At 42.6% G+C, this 22549-nt stretch overlaps 2 protein-coding genes across 3 annotated transcripts; one reads left to right on the top strand and one right to left on the bottom strand.

The window, feature by feature from the left end:
• The first annotated feature begins 1271 nt into the window (after window positions 1-1271).
• bsk146 (brain specific kinase 146) lies at window positions 1272-11222 on the top strand. The gene is made up of 4 exons (XM_058406063.1): window positions 1272-1467; window positions 7071-7297; window positions 7407-7609; window positions 8472-11222. The coding sequence occupies exons 2-4, from the start codon at window positions 7126-7128 to the stop codon at window positions 9273-9275; spliced, it is 1179 nt and encodes a 392-aa protein (XP_058262046.1). The 5' UTR covers window positions 1272-1467; window positions 7071-7125; the 3' UTR covers window positions 9276-11222.
• A 1023-nt stretch (window positions 11223-12245) lies between these two features.
• On the bottom strand, window positions 12246-21971 carry si:dkey-94l16.4 (transcription factor 20). 2 transcript variants are annotated; one of them, XM_058406062.1, is made up of 7 exons: window positions 21754-21971; window positions 20804-21004; window positions 17967-20518; window positions 16156-16249; window positions 15625-15674; window positions 14729-14800; window positions 12246-14621 (listed from the first exon to the last, which is right to left on the bottom strand). In XM_058406062.1, the coding sequence occupies exons 3-6, from the start codon at window positions 20511-20513 to the stop codon at window positions 14753-14755; spliced, it is 2739 nt and encodes a 912-aa protein (XP_058262045.1). In that variant the 5' UTR covers window positions 20514-20518; window positions 20804-21004; window positions 21754-21971; the 3' UTR covers window positions 12246-14621; window positions 14729-14752. The 2 variants fall into 2 exon arrangements, with proteins under 2 accessions (XP_058262045.1, XP_058262044.1); XM_058406061.1 differs by lacking the exon at window positions 20804-21004 and having other exon boundaries at window positions 21754-21970.
• Window positions 21972-22549: the final 578 nt, after the last annotated feature.

Here is a 22549-nt window from a genome sequence, read left to right as displayed (position 1 = left end):
TTAAGAGCATTACAGCATGCGGTACAGGCACAGATGTAAGGAGAGGAGGTCTGTGGTTCAGTCAGTGTCTCAGTTCATCACACATCTGTTCAGTGGGGTTAAGGTCAGAGAGTTCGGTACAGGACACTCTTCATGGAGCATGCTTTGTGCACAGGAGCACTGTCCTGTGAGAAACAGGGTTTTCCTCTTAGTTCTAGTGATATCATAATGCTAATCATAACAGTGTACGAAAGCATCTTGTATATATTTCTTGTCTTATCATGTACATAAATATGCTTTCTCAGCTGAATTAAGGCACTCAGCAGCAGAAGAGGCCTAAAAATGTTTCACAATTTTACCAACATGCTGATATTTAGGTTGAACAATAAAACAAACAAATTATATGTTCACATGGTTCCGAAATGTTATAGCACTTAGCTACTGTCCATTTCCACAGGAAGTATATATATATATATATATATATATATATATATATATATATATATATATATACAGTACACACCGAGCAGGTATAACATTATGACCACCTGCCTAATATTGTGTTGGTTCCCCTTTTGCTGCCAAAACAGCCCTGACCTGTGATGCACTGTGTATTCTGACACCTTTCTATCAGAACCAGCATTAACTTCTTCAGCAATTTGAGCAACAGTAGCTCGTCTGTTGGATCGGATCACACGGGCCAGCCTTCGCTCCCCACGTGTATCAGTGAGCCTTGACCGCCCATGACCCTGTCACCGGTTCACCACTGTTCCTTCCTTGGACCACTTTTGATAGATACTGACCACTGCAGACCGGGAACACCCCACAAGAGCTGCAGTTTTGGAGATTCTTTGATCCAGTGGTCTAGCCATCACAATTTGACCCTTGTCAAACTCCTTACGCTTGGCCATTTTTCCTGCTTCTAACACATCAACTTTGAGGACAAAATGTTCACTTGCTGCCTCTAATATATCCCACCCACTAACAGGTGCCATGGTGAGATCGTCAGTCTTATTCACTTCACCTCTCACTGCTCATACAGTGTGTGTGTGAACAGAAAATGGAAAAAAAAAGTCTGAATAATATGTTTACAACATTCATCACACACACACACACACACACACACACACACACACACACACACAAGACTGTATTCCTCCTCATGTCTCCTCTGTACAACACCTAAACCCTCTACTACAGGGATGATCGGGGCGTGGTGATACCTGCAAGCTGCGCTGCTATTGGCTGATCAAAAGCGAGGCGTGGCTTCTCTCAGCATTCGGAAAGCCTTGATTTTCAGCTCGAGAAGGACAATAGCGGCGGAGCGGAGAGGAATGACTGCACTGTCTGGACCACTGAAGGACCACAAATGCGGATAGAGGAAAAACAAACACACGCCGGGATTCGGGAAAGAAGAGGATGCCTGGTGTTTACTGAGCTCGGGATATATATTTGTGGCTGGAATAAGAAACACGGACGGATTTAATGGTGAGTGTCACAAGCTTTACAGATGCATAATAATAATAATAATAATATTAATAATAATAATAATATTAAAGTGCAGATTTCACTGGTTTGGGGATCATTAGTATTATTTTATTATTTATAAATGATGATTGGATTAGGATCTTTGTTTGTTTTATTATTGTTGTTTTGTATTTTTTAAAAAGGCAAGAGATCACTGGAGTGTCAACACGATTGCGGACAACACTGACTGTTTATTAATGATAAAAACCCTATCGGTTTTTCATATGTTCTTCTTTGTACCTGATGTGCTCCATGTCCTGATGGTTTCTGAAGTCTTTCAGACAGTATGGGTTTATAGTTCTTACCAAATGTGCGAAGAAGCTGAGCAAGGTCGCGAATGATGTCCCATTAATAATGAATAGCCTGTGCTGTTGGTTTAACAGGAGCGCCTCGACTGTCTGTGTTTCCTGTCTGCTGGGGCTTTAGGGCAGGATGATTCAGACCCCCTGTAAGGTCACCTGTGTTACAGAAACACATGAAAACCCTCATCATGACCCAGGTCAGAATACACAATCTGAAGGTGGCTTCATTCAGTCTGATTTCAAGAATAGTAGTCTAGTCTACCTACCTGTGCCTCTACAGGCCTGCAACACACACACACACACACACACACACACACACACATATGGCACTGTGTGTGTGTGTGTTTACTGCTGAACATGATATGAAAATGCTGTTCTTTCTAATAACACTTAGCTGCTTTGAGCTCCTTATTATATACAGATGAGGACTGTTATGCAAAACTGAAGGCCTTTTCCAAAGCCTAGTCCTAAACAAGCATCTTCACACGGCACTCCGTGACTGGAAATCGTTGTTTAATGTTCAGACACATCTTGGTAACAGTCGATATTGCATTACATTCATCCATTTAGCAGATTTTTTTTTTTTTTTTTAAATAAACTGGTTTACAAATGATGCATGAATGGATTGGATGGAAGAGCTGAGTAGCTGAGGGTTAAGTACAAAAACTGGACCGTTCCCTAACGCTAGGGTTCGGATACGTGTGCTCCTGTTTTTTGTACCGTTTATATGACACCTGGGCATGTAGATAGAGTGTATGTTAAAAAAAAAAAAAAAAAGGATTAAAGAAGCATAATTATTATACAGTAATGATCTTTTAGAGCAAGTTTGTTAAAGATGGGGGCAAGATTACACTTAGTCTGATGTGAAGTGGTACAGATGACAAAGAAAAAGAGTAACAGATGTGATTGCAAAAGTATTCCTGCGAAAGTGTCCTCCAAAATAGGTTCTTTTTTGTAAGGTTACACATTTCCGGCTGCTAATGAACAATTCTGTTATTAGCACGTTAGTGACTGAGCTCTACTTTTACCCCAACAGAATAATTATTTCAAATTATTATTCAATTCAATTCAGTTATATCCATGGGATGATCTAAATTTATGACGCAGAATCTAAATACCATATTAGAATGCTAAAGGGCTCCGTCGGCTGTAAATTTTACATCCCTGTTTTAGCATGACGCTGTTAAGGTAAAATATATAAAAGGTGTAATCAGGAGAGTCAGCCTTGAGGCATGGAACAGTTTAGTAGCCTTTCTCTAAGAGTGCAGGCTGTGAATTCGCCTAATTCAACTCTTCGGGTCTAGTTGCTGTGTTAGAGCACGCAGTAATTAAACCATGCTAGACTAGAGCAAACACGAGCATTGGCCATCTCACAATGTGTGGATTGATATGGAGACTGTGTGTGCTCCTAGCATCCGCAGGTGTGTGTCTGTGTATGCGCTTGTTGCTCTGATCCTCTTTTTCACACCCCTGCAGTTGGAACACAAGGTGAGGGAGTAACAGCTCTGCATTAATGATTCAGGAGGTGGATGTGCTCCATAGGCCTTCTTGTACTACTGCACCTTGACTAGCTAAAAAACATTTGTCTGTAGTAAATAAAACATAAATTGACAGTCAGTTTTAAAGGGTATCGTTCCTGACCTACTGCAAATTAGAGACGAAATGCCTGATCCAATGGAGAGACCAATAGTGCTAAAAATGCCAAGTTATGGTATAATCCTTTATAAATCGAGTGTAAAGTCGTATTTTTCTTGGTTATATGTATTGACACGTGGTACAGTTGTCTGTAGATCTGCTTATAGTGTTAGTTTAAAAAGGATTGGTTTAGGCGTACATAACTCTTTGGATCATTAGAAGAATGAAAAGCTAAATCATCTGGGTTTAGAGGTCTGTTATCAGTCCTTTGAACATTTCCAGTGTTCAGTGACTGAATTGATGTCTTATCATTTGAAACTTGTCTGCTCGTCTGATTCAAATGGCTGTGTTTTGCAGATAATCATCTTTCTTTTTCAACCTCTAAAAGCCAAACCATTTTAGCTCTGCCCTGGTTAATTTGTGGATTTTAGTTGTGTCAAGTGATTATCTTGTGGTCTCAAGCAAATTTAATGACTCATTTTCAAGCAGATGAGAGTTGTGTGGTTGAACAGCTGGAAGGTTGGCCAGCTCCTGTGATGTCAGTAATGATTCCAAAGGCAGCACGCTGCCTCGGTGACTCAGAAGTAAAGCCAATGGGCATTGTTATCCTTGGCTTTGAAGAAGTGCTGGACCTGCAGGGTCAAGAACCGCCTGGTAATGTGTGAGTTGATGTTATTCACACTGGTCGTCCATTGATGGGCCGCATAGTTTGTAACTTAGTTGAAGTGACTTCTGAGCTTTTCTCTCACCTGCTGTGTGAATGAATTTTTCAGTGTCCTTGTTCTCTTCACCCCATCCTGGTGACCTCTGATGTGTTGGCATGTATGACAAATCCCTAATTTTTTTTTGACAAGCCCCTTGTGTTTGTCAGAATGGAGGCTTGGCATTAGATCTCTATTCAGGTTGTGCCATATATCCAAAAACCCCAAGAAGGCCATGTACCTCCGGTTTTGTTGTGGGCTTCTCACTAATGCTTTTTTTCCTGTTAAGGTGGTGATGAATGGTTGGGCAATAAAGATACCTGGTCTATTAAAGATTGACATACAGAGTTACTGCTCAGTTGTCTTTTTAAAGTTGTCGATATGCTAATCCAGCTCATCTCTCTGGTGCCCCAGTTGGCTTTCCCTAAGCAGAATATCTCAGCGATGTTCAGCGATGTGGGGTTCCTACTAGCTGCAACTTGTCATGTTGAGCTCTCCGTAAGTAATCCCTCCTGTGTGTGCTCTTGATTCTGTTCTTCTCTGTAATAACCAAATTGGTACAGACAAAGCTTCTTAAAGTTGGGCCTTTGACTTTAAAAAAAAGCTGTGTGAGGGCCCAGGGCACCTTCAAGACAGCAGCTAGCACGTAACATAGCAGGTGGTCTTAGAGTGTGTCCTTGGACATTACGCTCTACATCGTACACTTCACAGGCTGGCTGGAGCATTCAGTCCGTGTTTCTGCAGGTGGTATACTGCAGTATGGAAGAAAACCATTAAGTCTGTTATCAGCTGGGACGTAAACAGACTGATGTGGTTGTGGTTGCACAGACAAGAAGGAACAGCTCCTTGGTGAAGTTTTTTAGAGGTGGAATATTTTCTGGATATCATGTGGAACACTGCACAACCACCAGTGTATTCATGCCTCTGGGATAAACACTTTCAATCGCAGCTCAAAGGCACAAGGGAAGCAGTGGTCTTGCTGGGTCCAGGCTGGTGGGATTTTGGAAGTGTTGGTACACATCTTAGTGGCCCAGCATCACACTAGTTTGCAAGTCTGCAGTTACAAAACTACAAAACAGTAGTGACATAAACATTGCCGTGGGAAAGCTGCTCACAGGAGCTGAGAGATTAGAGCCTGTGACTTTCCAGTTTTTATCCACAGCCTATGTTTCCAGAGCCACACATCTGGCAAGAGCAATGCCAAATAAATAGAGAAGTGACTGGAATGAGGCTTTTTTAAAATTTTTTATTTTTTTATTTTTTTAACCAAGGTTAAAAACCTGGCATGCTGGCCTGTGTTTTTCTTTCTTGGTGGCAACAAGTTCTCTAGAAATCACACTGACTACATTGGAATAAACACCAGCTGGCTGGTGTGATTCCCACCTTATAATGACATTGTAATGAATGCAACCAGTACCACTTTAAACCTTTTTAAAAGTAATAAGATAAATCATCTATGTGCATTCTTTTGCTGGGTATCAACATCTTTGTCTTGACCATATTTAAGTCTTTTGGTCAATATAGATGGATGGGTTTGAGACCAAGATCTGGTCTGGACCGAGACTGCCAATGAATGACTATATAGACACTGACAGTGACACTGATTAAGGAATTAAGAAGTGATAATGAAGATTTAGTGCCAGGAACCGTATGGAACCACGTGCACCTGTCAGCCATGCAGGAACCAGTGCATCGGCGGTTAGGATGTAGACTCACTGACTGAAATCTTCCAGTTAAGTCACATTCAAGCAGTAGCTACTGCACAATTAACTGAATGCTGCAAATGTAATCTGAATGCGTGAGCAAGTACTAATATTTATTGGATCTATTTCATCTATTAACTGGACATTTAATAAAACCGTGGTTAAGCTTAAAAACCTGTAAAAAATCATTCAGATCATTTCCCACGGTGCAGGAGACACACATTTCTGCGTTAATTTAAACACAGGCCTGCTGACATTATGTCTGACCTATTGAGTCATATTGCTCCAGTCTCCCTTTTATTGCATGGCTCTGAGAGTAGAGAGTGGTGGTGTGAATATGGTGGATTTCTGCACAGCTTTTTAAAGCTAAAAACCACTTTGTGATTTGAGACTTGTGCTCTCAAAGCATAAATCCTCACTTTCACCCTTTTGGATTGCTCTCCCGACACAAAGAAAAAAATTTGAACTGGATTCACAAAGTGGGACATTTCCCTGTGATAAGATGACAAGAGAGAGAGAGAGAGAGTAATTGGACATGACACATCACATCAGCCTACACGAATAAAATAGGAGCTGCAGCTGTATGCTGTATAACCTGCAGTGCAAACTAAGCACTCTTGATCTGCCAGCAGTAACAAATGGTCCTCTGTGTTTACATCCGCCGCAGTGCTATGAACAGTGAGGGAAAGAAGGTGCTCACCATCACAGCGTTAACAGGATTAGATATCCATACTCTGTGGGGAAAAAAAAAAGAGTTGCTGCAAAACAGAGGTCAAAAGGAGAAGCACAGGGCTTTCTGCAGCGTTCCCGCTCAGTATAATTATGTGGATTTATGTAATATTCATTTAATTATAATGGTCTATTCCGACATCGAGGCAAACAGTGCCACTCTGCTGTACAGCGTAATGCAGTTTCTCTTGAAGAATGAAAGACACTCAGATGCAGTCTTACATGACACAAGCTGCTGCTATTTCGAGCTATACTGTATGACAGGCACAAAGACTGGCGGGTTTCGATGAGATTATATGAAGTCTCTATCTTCAGAAACCATCTTGCAGATCTTCACACTAATTACTTTGCCTGAAGCAAGGTTCGAGCTGAGAGAATTCAGAATGTACAGATAATTAACTGTTCAGTGGACTCTTGGGAATATAAAAAAGCACATCCCTGGAATTTTAATTCCCTTTCTGAGTGTGAATATATTTGTGTGTGTGTGACTGCAGTAACGTTAAGTGGTTGCCAGCACTCTCCCTCTCCACACCTGCTCCTGTGGAAAAAATGAGCTCCTCTCCTGTCGTGTCTCGAGTGTCTGTCGACATCCTGGAGGAGCTGCAGCTCTTCGCCGCTCAGAACCTGGAGAAACTTGAGGTCAGCAAATACTATGAGGTTATCCGAGAGCTGGGCAAAGGCACCTACGGCAAGGTGGACCTGGTCATTCATAAAATCCGAGGTAAACACTGATCATTAATCCAGATTGAACCGTTTATGAAAAGAATAAGCACATATCGAACATGTATATGATTCTATGACATCTTTTTTTTGTCCTCTCCTTACCCAAGGTACCAAGATGGCACTAAAATTCCTCAAGAAGAAGACCACTAAGCTAAAGAGTTTTTTGAGGGAGTATAGCATCTCGCTGTACCTCTCTCCATGTCCCTTTATAATCAACATGTTCGGTATCGCATTTGAGACAGAGGATTATTACGTGTTTGCACAGGAGTATGCCTTAGCAGGGGATCTCTTTGACATCATTCCTCCACAGGTAATCAAAATTCCGTCCACATGGTGAATCATTCAGTCCCAGCTTCACGATCTGCACTGTGGTGCAATGCTTTCAGTATGGTATAAGAAGACACTGATTATTTTATACGTCCAAAACCTTTCATCCTACACCTGGAACAGCCCTAGATCGAAAACACTATACACTTCAAACATAATAAATCATGATTCTTGTGGATTATTCAGTACTTGATGCCGATCACCAGCCCATCAGGTTACAGCCATCGTTTATATAGACCTAACATTGGCATATTGTAGGTTTCGTTAGACTCTATGTAATAACTGTGCAACCTCACAAACACTGGTTACTTATGTTTTCATATTTTGAAGAGATTTGCCAATAGATACATTTTTATTTCACTTTCACAGCTCTGACTGTTTATGAACAAGCTCCTCAATGTAACATTCGCCATTTTGCAAAGCAGTGCTTGGGCACTTTAGTGCTTGGCTATTACCAAAAGATCAAGGACACCTGACCAACACATCCATATGTGCTTTCTGAACATGTAGCTTTGGGGATTTGTGTTCATTCAGCCATAAGATTAGTGCAGTAGTGGGGTCAGGTGTGGATGTAAAGTCAGAAGATTTCGTTGTTCAGTCCATCCCAAAGGTGTTCAGTGAGGTTGAGTCAGGGCTCTGTGCAGGACACTCCAACCTTGGCAAACCATGTGTTAATGGAGCTTGCTTTGTGCATGGAGAACAGGTTTGAGCCTGTAACTGTGCAATTTAGGGAAGAACAACATATGGGTGTGATGTTCAGATGTCCGCAAATTTTGGCCATAAAGTGCATTTGCATTACTCTTTTCAAATGGTTTTTAATAATCTTTTTCTGTTGATTAATTCAGGTGGGACTTCCAGAGCCTGTGGCCAAGCGTTGTGTCCACCAGGTGGCCCTTGCCTTGGACTACCTGCACTGTAAGAAGCTAGTACACCGTGACATCAAACCAGAAAACGTGCTGCTCTTTGACAGGGAGTGCCGCAGGGTGAAGCTCTCTGATTTTGGCATGGCACGGTGTGCAGGCTCTGTGGTGAAGCGTGTCAGTGGCACAATCCCATACACAGCTCCCGAGCTGAGTGATGCCTCCCAGCGTGATGGCATCTGTGTGGACTACAGCACAGATGTGTGGGCCCTGGGTGTACTCCTTTTCTGCATGCTTACTGGCAACTTCCCCTGGGAGAAGGCGGTGCCCTCGGATACGTTCTATGATGAGTTTGCTCGCTGGCAGCGGAAGCCAACTGGCACGGTCCCTTCGCAGTGGCGCCGCTTCAGCGACGAGGTGCTAATAATGTTCCGCAAACTCCTGGCCCTGGAGAGGGAGCGCCGCTGCACCGTCAAGGAGGTGTTCGCCCATTTCGGCCAGCGCTGGATGCTGGATGGAGAAGCGGGAAGAGGCGGCGGAGGAGGACACCACCAGGTGGCACAAAGCTCTTCATCAGAGGAGGAGGAGCTGCTGGTAGACCGGATGAAACAGCAAACCCTATCGCCGAGCAAAAATGGTGCAGTGGAGGCAGGAATGGCCGCTCATCAGTTCAGCTCAGTGTCCACCAACAGCTCAGTGTCATCCACTACCAGCTATGAGCGCATGCCCAGAGACAACGCCACCAGCAGCCGCATCCTTGTCACTACACCGATCGAGATCTGTGTCTAGAGCTGTACCTAAACCAAAACACGGCTTCCTTACCTGATAGTACAATTTCTCACACCTTCATAAAAGATTAATCACATAAGTAAACCATCTTTTAAGGGTATTATAACACCGTCGAGTGTGAATGCAGCAAAAAAAAACAAAACAAAAAAAAAAAACATTTGACACACCCTCTAATTTATCGAACTAGTTTTGTGATTATTGTCTTTTATTTCCGTTCTCCACCGAGGACACATTGCACTCTTTTTGGGAAAGATTGTCTTCAGTGGAATTCCTTTAAGAAAGGAAGTGCACAGAAGCTACAAACTAGACTAACACAATAGATGCACCACTAAAGCAGATAAAATAAAATAAAATTTTTAAAAAAAGCTACACAATGTAACTGATCCAGCAGATCAAGAGTAATGATTAGGGCTAGACCAAAACATATTCCTTAAAGCAATATATGATGCAAAAAAGAAAAGAAAGAAAATGGATGTTGACTGGGAGAACTGTCTGGATCTACGTTCTTGACATTGTGTATCGATCCATCAATGGGTTGATTTCACGTGACTTACATGTGATGTCGACGAAATCCTTCAAAACACGTTAGGGAGGACAAAGGGGATGTTGCTTAAAGCGTGCGTGCTTCTGCGTGAGTGTTTTGTGTATTTTGTAGTGACCTAGTTATTTCAATTGGTTTAAGTCTATTTTCAGAAGTCTATTTTTTTTACAGTTGATTTATAGGTAATTTAATGGTTTACATTTCATTTCTTTTGGTACTCTGTTGAAGCTCTTGTGCCAAGCCCAGCTGGCATTGTGCAGCCTCACTGCGATGTCTACGACTGTTTATTCCTGACAGCTTTAAAACAGGATAGAGAAGTGGCACTGAGGTTGGCTGCTTATTGTACTTGGCTCAAAGGAGTGACAAGTCAAACAGATCTCATGCCAGTGAGACAGTGCAGAGCCTCGAACCCGCTCCTCCCGCTAATCAGTATCTTAGAAGGTTAAGACTATTATTGTGTAGTGGTTAAGCTTCTGAGTTCAAATCCTGAAGCCACTACTGGCCCATTAACCCCCTCACATTTGATTGGATTGTGCTGCAAACAAATAAATATAACGACTATTGTGTTTTTTATGTACACTACACGTTACCTTTCAGTCCTTGAAGCCAGAATGACTAGCGTTAATCAAAGCGGTTATTTTAACCTCAGAATGTTCGATCGATCGCGACCAGGTTCGAGATCCATTGCCGGATCAGTGGGTTGCACTTTGCCGACCGGTCCTCGATGTCAAACCAACATATCTATTTCAAGACTTGCAGGTACAAAGGAAGTATTTTTGCTGATTCTGTATCGTTTCTTTCTATTGGTTTTCTTTACAAATTGTTACATATATTTTTTTGTATGTTGATTTGAACTTTTACAAGAAACCAACGACAGTGGAGTGTACACAATCACATCTACCAACTGCATGAAATAAGCATCCTAACTGGGGGGGGGGGGGGATCTGTTGTAAATACGTGAGAATGTTGTAACGTGAGTTTATTTTGCTGTAGCACAATTTCTTGGGGACTGTTCCAGACTCCGATCCGTGTTATAAGTTAGACAATTTAGGGCTAAAAAAAAATAATAAAAAATCGAGGCAAATGATAATTAGTTAGATTTCACTGTGTTGTATTACTGTGCTGTCATGTTGTTGTTGTTGTTGTTGTTGTGTTTCTGTTTCCTCGACTCCCTGAGAAAAACTGTTCAGTGATGTTACAGTCGAGATTTCTGTGTACAGGAGTGATGTGATTGAGATGAAACTGAATCAGCTTGAGTTTATACCTCAGTGTGAATTGAACTTTATTATTGTACCCCTGGGGGTCGGATGGAATTAATCCTTTAGACTCGTGTGTATTATTATTTTTCTTTCCCCCTGCATGAATTTATGACGTGCTGAAAGTTGTAAAGAAAAAAAAAAACAAAACACGAAAACCCTTAAACACATGGTTTAACGTCGTAGTATTACTTCGTAGACATGTAGAAGCAGGATGGATGTAATGTAGCAATCTGCACACACTAACGCACACACTACTTTTTTCCCCAATGTTTTTTGTGACTACTGATAAAGAATATACACTGGCTTTATGGTGACCCTTACGTGCTTAGGCACAGTGATGCCCAGCCACGTCCTTTTGTCTTTCTTCCCCACCCCACAGAAGAGGAACTGGACGCAATCAGAGAGTGTTCGCTCTGTTACCTACAAACCCCTGAACTTCTGTCCACTTCTGTCTTTGCAATACTACTGTCTTCCTGTAAGGTCGGATTTATTAAAAGTAAATCGACATGTGCACCTTCTGCCTGTGTTTTATGTTACTGTATCTCCTGAAGTGTATTCCTATAAATGTGCAATTTATTCCAGTGGTTTATGCTCATTATTACTTTTGGAGCAAATCCTCCCAGAGAGAGAGAGAAGAAAGAGAGAGTGAGACAGAGGAAAGAGAAAGAGAGAGTGAGGGAGAGAGAGAGCGAGTGAGACAGAGGAGAGAGAGAGTTTTATGTTACTGTATCTCGTGAAGTGTATACTTGTTACATGCTCCTACCTACATGTTTGCAAATCAGCAATTTCCTTGAACCTTCTTACTTCCAAGGCTCAGTAGTTAAAGTTCTGCCTGAGCTCGAGTCCCTGATCTTCTGAACGTCTGACTGACCTCTGAGCAAGTCTTCTAACCCTCAACTTCTCAGAGCACTTCGTTCATATTCTGCCTCACCTGAATAAACGCAATAAGTATACAAGTTAACATCATATTGTTAGATTAGACCTATGATCTAAACCCACTGTGAAACAGACATTAAAACAAAACAAAACAAATGACGGTCAAAAATGTACGACTTCAGTGTTTCTGTGTGAAATAAATCACATCTCTGCACTAAACCGAAAAGAAAAAAAGAAAAGAAAAGGCATCGTAAATCAGTGTGTCAGAGCAGACATAAGACAGGAGTGCAGCAGTGCGTTTGAGAAAATAAAAGAAGCCAATTTATTATTTAGCGCTGACTGAGTGTTCTAGTAGTCAGTCCTGGATAAATAAATTCGGGAGTAGAAACATGACAGAGAATGTAAGGCTCAACCCTGAGAATAGGATCTTAAAATACAGGCTACAATGAAAAAAAAAAAAAATCAACACAAACAAAATGAGCACATATTTGGTAATTTTTGGTTGCATGGTTGTGCGGTAATATAAAGCTCAACACCAGTTAAAACAAATGACATTTGCAGGAATACAAAGAGGAAATAGCTGAAGAGGAAGATGGCACGCGACATGGAGTGATGTCAGGTGGTCAAGAACAACGCTGCAGGATTGCTTTCCTGTGGTCAGAGAGATATAGCTGATACACGCCTTCATATACTGTACAAGGGAACGTGTAAATTTCACCTCGAAGACAAGGCTGACCTCGTAGATCGTTTGTCGTGATTTGTCGTAGCGATACAGATCTGACGGTTACAACGTACGGTACGCGTTCGACGGGAACGTCGCTACACGTGATCTACGCATACGCGTGGAACGATTTTTTTTCGTCAAAGCCAGACATTTTGAGCAAAGTGCTCCTTCCATTTTAATCAATATTAAGGTACAATAACTGGCGATTGCATTATCGTACATTATGCCAAAGTTTGCTGATTGGTACCATTTAACAGTACACAGCTCACCGCTTATTAGTTGCACATACTAATGGTATTAGTTGCATAGTGCCAAAATAACAAATAGCATTATTGCCAGTACTATTTCATTATGTTTTTATTTCCAGGAGTGCTGGGACCAGAGGGTATGGGGCTTGAAGAATTTAGGACAATACTCTTACCCCGGTGTGGGATACAGGCTTAAACATACACATGATGAGTGCCTTTACGTGAAGTTCCCTCATTTTAGACTTGAAGAAACAAATGAATTCACAAATACCAAAAAGACAGAGAATGACTCACGCACAACAAAAAAAGAATAAAAATGGTTGCAAACGAGTGATACAGGACAGCCGACTACCACACTGATATCCAACAGATGATGTCTGTCATGCTGATGACTGATCTGCTGCCTTGGATTGGCTTTCACAAAGTTTATAAAAATTCCACTGAGGAGCCAGATTTGTTTTTGTTTTCTTAAATTAACACGTACACTTTCAGCTCAAAAAGCTGAAAGCTTACAATTGAATTGAACCCAAATGTAATAAATAAGTTTCAGATGATTACACTACAAAGTCCATGAATTCATTATATTGTTAGTAGATTGGCTTTGTGCTGTTAGATTGAGCAGATACGGCTTACGCTTTCAGCCCTATAAATGTGCAATTTATTCCAATGGTTTATGCTCTTTATTACTTGTAGAGCAAATCCTCCCAGAGAGAGAAAGAGAGAGAGAGTGAGTGAGACAGAGGGAGGGAGAGAGAGAAAGCGAGTGAGACAGAGGAGAGAGAGACAGCGCATGAGACAGAGGAGAGACAGACAGCGAGAGAGACAGAGGAGAGAGAGAGAGAGAGAAAGAGCGAGTGAGACAGGAGAGAGAGAGAGAAAGAGCGAGTGAGACAGAGGAGAGACAGACAGTGAGTGAGACAGAGGAGAGAGAGAGAGAGAGAGAGAGAGAGAAAGAGCAAGTGAGACAGAGGAGAGAGAGACAACGAGTGAGACAGAGGAGAGACAGACAGCGAAAGAGACAGAGGAGAGAGAGAGAGACAGAGAGAGAGAGGAAGAGCGAGTGAGAGAGGAAAGACAGACAGCGAGTGAGAGAGAGAGAGACAGCAGGTGAGAGAGGGGAGAGAGAGAGAGAGAGAGAGAGAGAGAGAGAGAGAGAGAGAAAGAGCGAGTGAGACAGAGGAGAGAGACAGCGAGTGAGACAGAGGGGAGAGAGAGAGAGACACAGTGAGACAGAGGAGAGTGACTGTGAGACAGAGAAGAGAGAGTGAGTGAGAGAGAGGAGAGAGAGAGAGAGAGAGACACAGTGAGACAGAGGAGAGTGACTGTGAGACAGAGAAGAGAGAGTGAGTGAGAGAGGAGAGAGAGAGAGAGAGAGAGAGACAGAGGAGAGAGAGAGAGAGAGAGAGAGAGAGAGAGAGAGAGAGAGAGAGAGAGAGAGAGCGCGAGTGTCAGTCTAGTACTAGATTACATCCCATTGTCTTGAAGGATACTTCACTGAGGATCTTTTCATCTGTAAACAGTGGCAAACGTTCAGAAGCTGTTGCCGTGTTTGAAGTCAGTCTGACGTTTGGAAGAGAAGTTAGTGACAGTGAAACGGCAGGAGAAAGCATTAAGGTATGTGGTGTCTGAGTCCCAGAGAAGCTTTTCTGTCAGTTGCTGTGGCAGAATAGTGGCTGAACCTCAGACGGGATTCTGGATCTGCGGGAAAACATGCAGAGTGTTAGACGTTATTTAATATATATATATATATAAAAACAGAAATATTTTATATTTATCGTTATATTGACGCGTTTTGAAAACAGTACCCTTGTGCAGCGTCCTCTTCCCTGTCACCTGTTGTTCTGCTTGTTAGATGATAAACCCTTGATGGATTTGTTCTGTGGAGAAACGAAACGAAAATAAACAGCTGAAAGAGCAATATACAAAGAATAAAACTCCCTGTTTCCATGACAACCATGGCACACCGTCTTAATGGTTTGACTATGAATCTAAGATAAACAGTGGAATATAATCTCAATCTTTATTGGAATTGAAAGAGATTTTATTGTACTTTTCTCAGTTGTCATTGAAGCTTAAAATCGCTTTAAGGACGCAGTTTGGAATTTTCCTAGACAGAGAATTCATTCTTTCATTTTTCAGTAACTGCTTTATACGGGTGACCACAAAGATGCTAGTCCACCATGTATACACACTTTCACACACTCCTTAGGTAATTTAGCATAGCCAGTACACAGCCAGTTTGTGTGTATTTGCGAGTGGGAGGAAACCTGAGAACCCAGAAGAAACCCACATGAATACAGCGAGAACATCTGAAAATCCACAAGGATCCTGGAGCTGTGAGGCGCTACCAAAACCTGCTGTGCAAATATAGCCATGTAATACCTACGTATATAATTTACATTACATATAAAATAATTCATAACTAAAGGATTAAGGCTAGTTTCTATGCAGCCCTGAGCCAAAACTCCAGCTAAAGACAAGCTCTACAGCCCTGCCACTTTTCTGTCAAATACAGCCCAGGAGTCATAAAGCAGTTTCAAAAGGGCAAGAGGAGTGGGTGGGTGGATGGATGGAGAAGGCTGGCTTGTCGATATTTTCATTTCAGTTGTAATTCACACTGCATGCAGCAGAGGGCTCTGAACAAATGATAGACAGCTCCTTGAAACAGACATCTATTCAAAGAAATGAAAATAAACTCTACCTTGTGCTTTCGGCATTTCATCGAGAAGTTTTCCTCATATAAGACACAACCTGCGGAGAGAACAGTCAACACTAATGAAATAGCCTGACTGAGCGAATTCAAAAAGTTCAGAGCTGGCAATAAAATATTATACTACACCGAACGTCATGATGGAATCAATATGGACTTGTGCAGATGTACAGGTGCTGTCTAAACTTGGTAGCACACAGACAGGTTCTATAAATCTTTATCAATCTTATTTTCATCATTCTGCTCGTGCTCAAACACATTCCCTCTACATTTCGACACCAGCCACCCCCCCCACCACCCTGTTGAAAAGATTCTGGTTTCTCTACACCCTTAAGCTTGCACAAGTTTGCACAGCAAACACAGCCAAAAGTGCAGCTGTTAACAGACACGACACAGCCGTCTCAGCAGGCGGTGCATCACGGAGAGCTGCTCGGCATGTCTTTCAAAGGAGACCTGTTAAATTGCACATGGAACAAAAGAGGGGAAACAGCTGTCTGTAATCATCGGTCGAAAGCCACTCACCTGACTGCATTGCACATATGTAGTGATACTTGTTAGGGCAGCCTTTGAAAAAGCAGCCCAGTGTGGCACCCATTTTATGGCAAGAGGAGCAAATCTGCAAAGATGTAAATAATAGCACTTGAACATGAAAACAGAAACTGCACAAAGAGAAATGATGAAAGGAATCGATGAGAGTCATTACTTTAACCACTGTTGAGTTTCCATCCATCAAGTGAATATTCAAAAAGCCAGAAAGAGAAAACCACTGCTATAACAATAGGTAGTTAGGTAATATGATTACCTAATCAGTCTGGCTTTGTTCAAAGTCCAATTTTACAGCAGTGCTTTTGTACAGGATGTTGTGTATGTGATATACACCGACCAGGCATAACATTTTGACCACTGAGAGGTGCCGTGAATAACACTGATGATCTCCTCATCATGGCACCTGTTAGTGGGTGGGATATATTTGGCAGCAAGTGAACATTTTGTCCTCAAAGTTGATGTGTTAGAAGCAGGAAAAATGGACAAGTGTTAGGATTTGAGTTTGACAAGGGCCAGATTGTGATGTCTAGACGACTGGATCAAAGCATCTCCAAAACTGCAGCTCTTGTGGGGTGTTCCCGGTCTGCAGTGGTCAGTATCTATCAAAAGTGATCCAAGGAAGGAACAGCGGTGAACCGGCGACAGGGTCATGGGCGGCCAAGGCTCATTGATGCCCGTGGGGAGCGAAGGCTGGCCCGTGTGATCTGATCCAACAGACGAGCTACTGTTGCTCAAATTGTTGAAGTTAATGGCTCTGATAGAAAGGGGTCAGAATACACAGTGGCTGTTTTGGCAAAAGTGGGACCAACACGATATAAGGCAAGTGGTCATAATGTTATGCCTGGTTGGTGTATGAAGTAACACTGCAAACTGTATCGCTGCTTGTCATGAATAGTATCAGTGAGAGTGTGTGTTCATTTGATCATGTGACCTCAGACTGAACGTCAACAGATATTCATTTATTAAAGGTGCAGTCAGTGATTTTGAGGAAAGTTTTCTGGTCAGTGGAAAAACAATGTAGGAAACAACCAACCAACCAACCAACCAACCAGGTGACACTTAAACTCCTGATTTGTCACTAACTCTGTGTCGGAAGCTACTCACTGGCGATTGCAACAATAAATACTACCTGGTGAGTACACCAGTACACCTACAGTGACACTGTCCATCCTGACAAAAGTCTAGGGAAATCTGTATTCTGGTGCAGACGTAATGTGCATCACTTGTACACTGGATTTCCAATGCACTGTTGGTAATGGTATAATGAATTATCCAGAGAATAACTTGTTCACTGAGATCACTGTATAGCGAACAAGAAGCAAGTTCACATTATAGGATACAGATTGTTTTGGGGGCGTGGCTTTGGAGGGATTTTGTTTGGCAGCCACATAAGCTACTGTGTCTAATGAACGTTTTTTTCTGACATACTATTTATCATGGATGAGGATGAGTCTTTAGATGTAACTCTAGGCAGTGGCCTTTTGTCATGGTAACTGAGAAAACCATGATGTGGCTGTTAAATACCTTCAAAATCAATAAACATGGCCAAGAACCACCTACTTTAACAGAAAGCAATGGCAGATGACCAACCACAGACATACTCACCACTAAATGCTTTACATTTATCACATCTATTTATTGATACCGCAACTGTTTTACCTCAGCAATGCTTTACCACTTTAAGTTGCTTATTTGCGACACCCCCACTCCAGTCTAATTTAAAATCTGCATAATTACAGGTGGATGGAAACCTTGTTTATATTGCGTGATATGAAACTGCCTCATACCGTCTCCTTTGCCATCTTAATGGCTCTCTCTAGCCCGTAAAGCTTCCCTCTCACGAGAAAGACCCCAGCTGACCATGTGCCACAGTCCTCGTGGAGCCAGTACTCGCTGGCTTCTAAGGGCACTACGGGTGGGGCATACCAGTCTGTCACAGTGTCCGTTCTGGATCTCTTAGCTGCACGGCTGCAGGAAAGCTCACCGTCACTGCTCCACCTTTGATAAGGCCCTAGAGCAGCTGCCTGCAGCTTGTGACGTGGCTTTCGAGTCTGATTGCTCGATGAATCAGAGTCACTGGAGTCGTCATCTCTCGGCTCCTGTGGGTTAGTAGGCAGCTTTGCTTCAGGTCTGAAACCCTCAGGATAGTACGGTCCATGCAAATCACCCAGGTCCATAGCGTTCGCAGAGGCTCCGCAAAGGCAGCACACAAGAGCGTCCCAGCGCGTGCCCTCCGTGGAGACGCGGCTGTACTGCAGACATGGTGTAGTGGGGATTTTTCCAGACGTGACCGTTGTAGGCCGCTTCCCTCGGCTCAGCCTGGCACTCTCATCAGGGTAGTTGATTACTGTACAGGTAGGATATGCTTTCACTTCTACATGTATGAAAGGTGAGAAGGTCTCGTCCCTCTTTTCCCTTTTCTCCTCTTTATAGCTGACGTATTTGAGCATTATTTCAGGTTCCCTCGGAGAGAACATGGAAGACTGCCCCGCTTTATGCTTTTTCCTTTTCTTTTTAGGCGGTGTGGTAACTTTTTTCAGTACTTTTGCTGGACTTTTGCCGCTCGTAGATGAAACACATTGCTTTAAAGGGCTTTTTGTATGTTTGGATCTAGGCAGTGTTGTCCTTTTTCCTACCCTTACTGGAGAAGTGTTTGAAAAACTCTGTCGTTTCTTTGATTTCTTGACAGATTTAATAGGTTTGTGTGACATCCCTGGGGATGGGATAGCTAGTGAATGTTTTGAAACAGTTCTGGAACATGAGGTAGATATTTTGCTTGGATCAGCGACATCTGTTTCTTCTGTCACTTCCTGTAATTGAGCTGTCTTTTCATTAGTTTCAGTCCCAACCTTCGGAGGACATTCCTCCTCTAAAACGTTGCTGTTGTTGTTGCCAAATGACACATCTTGGCTAGGTCCCAGATGAGTGGTCTCATCCGGCTGGGCGTCAGAACGCTGACATTTCTTTGCAGATGAGACATGACTGGATTTGTACCTGGAAGGGAAGATATTCTGAACAATAGCCTCTAACCTCATCCCTCTTCTACTTCTTGGAGGAAGTTCTTTTCTTACTAGTGTTTGGTTTTTGGCAAGCAAGCGTTTAGTTTGTGTTTTCTTATGTGTCACATTATGTTCATGTGTCTCCCCTTTCTGTACCTCAGCTAATGCCCTGCTCGATTCAGACTGTTCTGTCCTGGATACATCATTGTCTGTTAGTTCACTGCTAATGGTGGTACTTAATGCATCTGCGGCAGATGACGAATCTCTCTCTTCCACGCTCGTGAGAGGGTCGGATTCCACATTACTTAATTCATCTTGCCTAATGTTAGTTTCTTCAGCAAGCGAGTTCTCTTCACTTTGGGGTACAGCGGTCTGGGGCAGAATGGAAACATCCTTTACCCCTATCAGTGAGGCGAAAGAGGGAGAAATGGAATCTTCCAGTGCACTTATAAACTCGTGATTTAGTGTGACAGCAAGGCCTGCCGGCTCCTGATCGGTCGGTAAAATAACTGGTTCGTTGGTTCTGGAGATCAGGAAAAGTACCTCTGGGTTGCCGTTCTTGTGCTGATCCACTATATTCTCAACATGGCCAGCTGGAAAGCTCCCATCAATGGATCCTGCGTTCCACAAGCTGCCAACAGCGCCGTTCTGAATTTCTTCCAGGTTGAGAGGAATCTTGCATTCAGTCGGATTGTTCTGTTGTAATGATCTGAGCGTCTCCAGAGCAAGGCTCTCGACATCTTGTATACCACTGATGTTGTGTGCCTGCTGAAGAAGACAGAGACTTGCAACGTTCTCTGAAACCTGTGCTGGCGTGACAAAATCGAAGGAACTGGTGCAGGTGGCTAAGCTGACAGGCATGGCGACCTGCTGCAGGCAGTGTTGGTCCATTTCCACACAGAGCGGCGCTCCACCTGGATCGGTGACCAGCTGGCTAGCATCATACGCAGTGGGGTGTAGAGAAAACGCCTTGCTTATTGGAACACTGTAAATCTGTGAATGTTGCGAGAGTGAGTCATGGGCAGAAAACACATGGGACCTGGTCACATACGAGAGGGTAACTGTTGTGTTGGAAAGCGCATTGTCTGGTTGGATCTGCTCACTGGGCTGAAGTGATGGATCAGTGTCTTCTTCTGGAAGCACTGACCCGTTGCTGGTCCCGGAACTCAGGTACCACCCTGGCGGCTGGACAACATGCAAGGCCTCTATCGAGTTGGCTTTCAACAGACATTCTTCGCCGTTCTTCGTCAGGTCAAAAACGTGAGGAAGGCTGCAGGCGGAGGTGGAGAGTTCCTGAGGCTGTAAACCATCTGAGTTGTCAGAAGGCTGTTCCATATCAGCTGCAACGCAAGCAAAACAAACAAAGTTTGTAAGGAAAATGGATCAGTCATCACACAAAGCACAAAGCAAATTGCCCCTTATGTATGAATATGTGTGCAGGCTGCACTGTAATGGACCAGCATCCCATTCAAGGTGTATTCCACCCAGTGCTCCCAGGACAGATTCCCCATACACCACAACCCTCTGATCAGGATAACGCGTTCACCGACGCTGAATGTACGAGAAGTGTTAAATGTAAAGCGAAGGAACTTTGTAGAAGCCTGCATTACATTTGTAGCGCTCACCTCATGTCCATCACCATTAAGGGAGCACTGGGTGTTAGGTAGGACTGAGAAGTATCTCAAACAGAGTACTAAAGTAGACTTTATAATAAACTTATCCTCCGAAGTACAAAGGTGCATCTAAAGTTGACTTTGAGGAAACAGCAGCTACAACATCTGGCTAGCTCTTCATCCACAGGCAAGCCTGGAGGTATGTTATTTTAGCTATTTAAAGAGTGGATTCCAAAAGAGAAATAGCATTTAAACAAACAGCATTAACAAGACACTCGTAGTAAATATGCGGCAGATAAAATAAAGACAAGGCAGATAACAGCGATAGCTAGTTGTTCAGATTCATCAGGAAAATGCCAACTTCAGCACTAGGAGGCTAGCTAGCTAGATTAGCCAGCAGGCTACAAGTCAGCGTCTTGACTAGGTACATTAGCGTTATCGTTTGGTCATGTAGCACTTTTTGAGAGCGGAACATGACAAGACCAAGCAACTGGCAGCACTCAGAGATCAGAAACAACTCCATTAGATTAGCAGGCTAATGCTTTCAAGCTAACTAGCACAGCTGGCTTTTTCCCAGGGTAGGCTAGGTTACCCATGTTAGCAGACGGCGCTCAGTTTCAAAGCTAGTTACAGGCAACTACTATGAGCAGAGTCACACATCTGCCTGCCACATCTGTCTGCTATCAAACCCCCCGCCCCCCACGACAGAGCTGACTAACCTAGCCAGTCAAGCTAAGCTAATTCAGTTAGCTAGCCATGGCTCGTTCGCGTTCTAAACCACCCAAAACGTCCCAGAAGTCGAATACAGCCTCCCACCGAGCTAATTCATACACATAAAGCTAATTAATGAGGCTAAACGCGCATGAATACTGTAGGACTAGCCATCATCCTGTGCTAGCTGAAGCTGACATCAAGTTAGCTATAGCTACAACAAAGAAGCGAGAGGCTACATTAAAACTTACCCACAAAGAGACGCTGGGTTAATACACGGAATTACGCAACAACCTAAACCCCATTCCGACACCAATTAACTGGTTAGTTTAACTGTAATAACGTTTATAATAGTCTGCTGACTTTGGGCGAGACAATGGCCAAGTGCTGTGTCCATAGTAAAGCTAAGCTAGCTTTGTCAAAGCTGTGCTAATATTCAAGCATTATTGTCAGTGATGAGGCCATTATGGAGCATTATGGGACATGTAGGAAGAGTCCACACTGTACACTGTTTATACACTGTTTATACACGGTTTATAGCTGCTGTACACGTTAAAAATATGTTTTCCCCCCTTTCTTTTTCTCCACCATGCATCGTTTTAGTTCAGTAAATGTTCCAAATGTTGCCAAAACTTTTCAAGAGGAAAGTAGCTATTATATGAAAGCCGCTGGATGATGCCACGATATGATAATTTGCCTATTAATATAATAGTCCCGGTTATTTCCATATTAAAGACTTGTATTTGTTGTATGAGGAAGGAAAATTTCCTGAAGATACTTATTTTATTAATAAATATAATATATATTTTTGAGAGAGAGCGAAAAAAAGTCATATTTCACACACACAAAAAAGTCAAACAGTAGAAAATGGAAAAAGTAGCATTAATTTGAGAATAAATTTGTAATATATTTAAAGGGAAAAACTGTAATAAGAAAAGTCTTCATAACATCTTAAGAATAGTCATAATATTTAAGAAAAAAAAATAAAACATCATAACCCTATGCTGTACAGTTAGAGCAATGGAAATATGGCACACATGAGCATCA

Source organism: Hemibagrus wyckioides, linkage group LG13, assembly GCF_019097595.1.
Source record: "Hemibagrus wyckioides isolate EC202008001 linkage group LG13, SWU_Hwy_1.0, whole genome shotgun sequence".
In the NCBI taxonomy this organism is placed as follows: domain Eukaryota; kingdom Metazoa; phylum Chordata; class Actinopteri; order Siluriformes; family Bagridae; genus Hemibagrus; species Hemibagrus wyckioides.
This window is presented reverse-complemented; position numbering and strand designations above follow the sequence as displayed.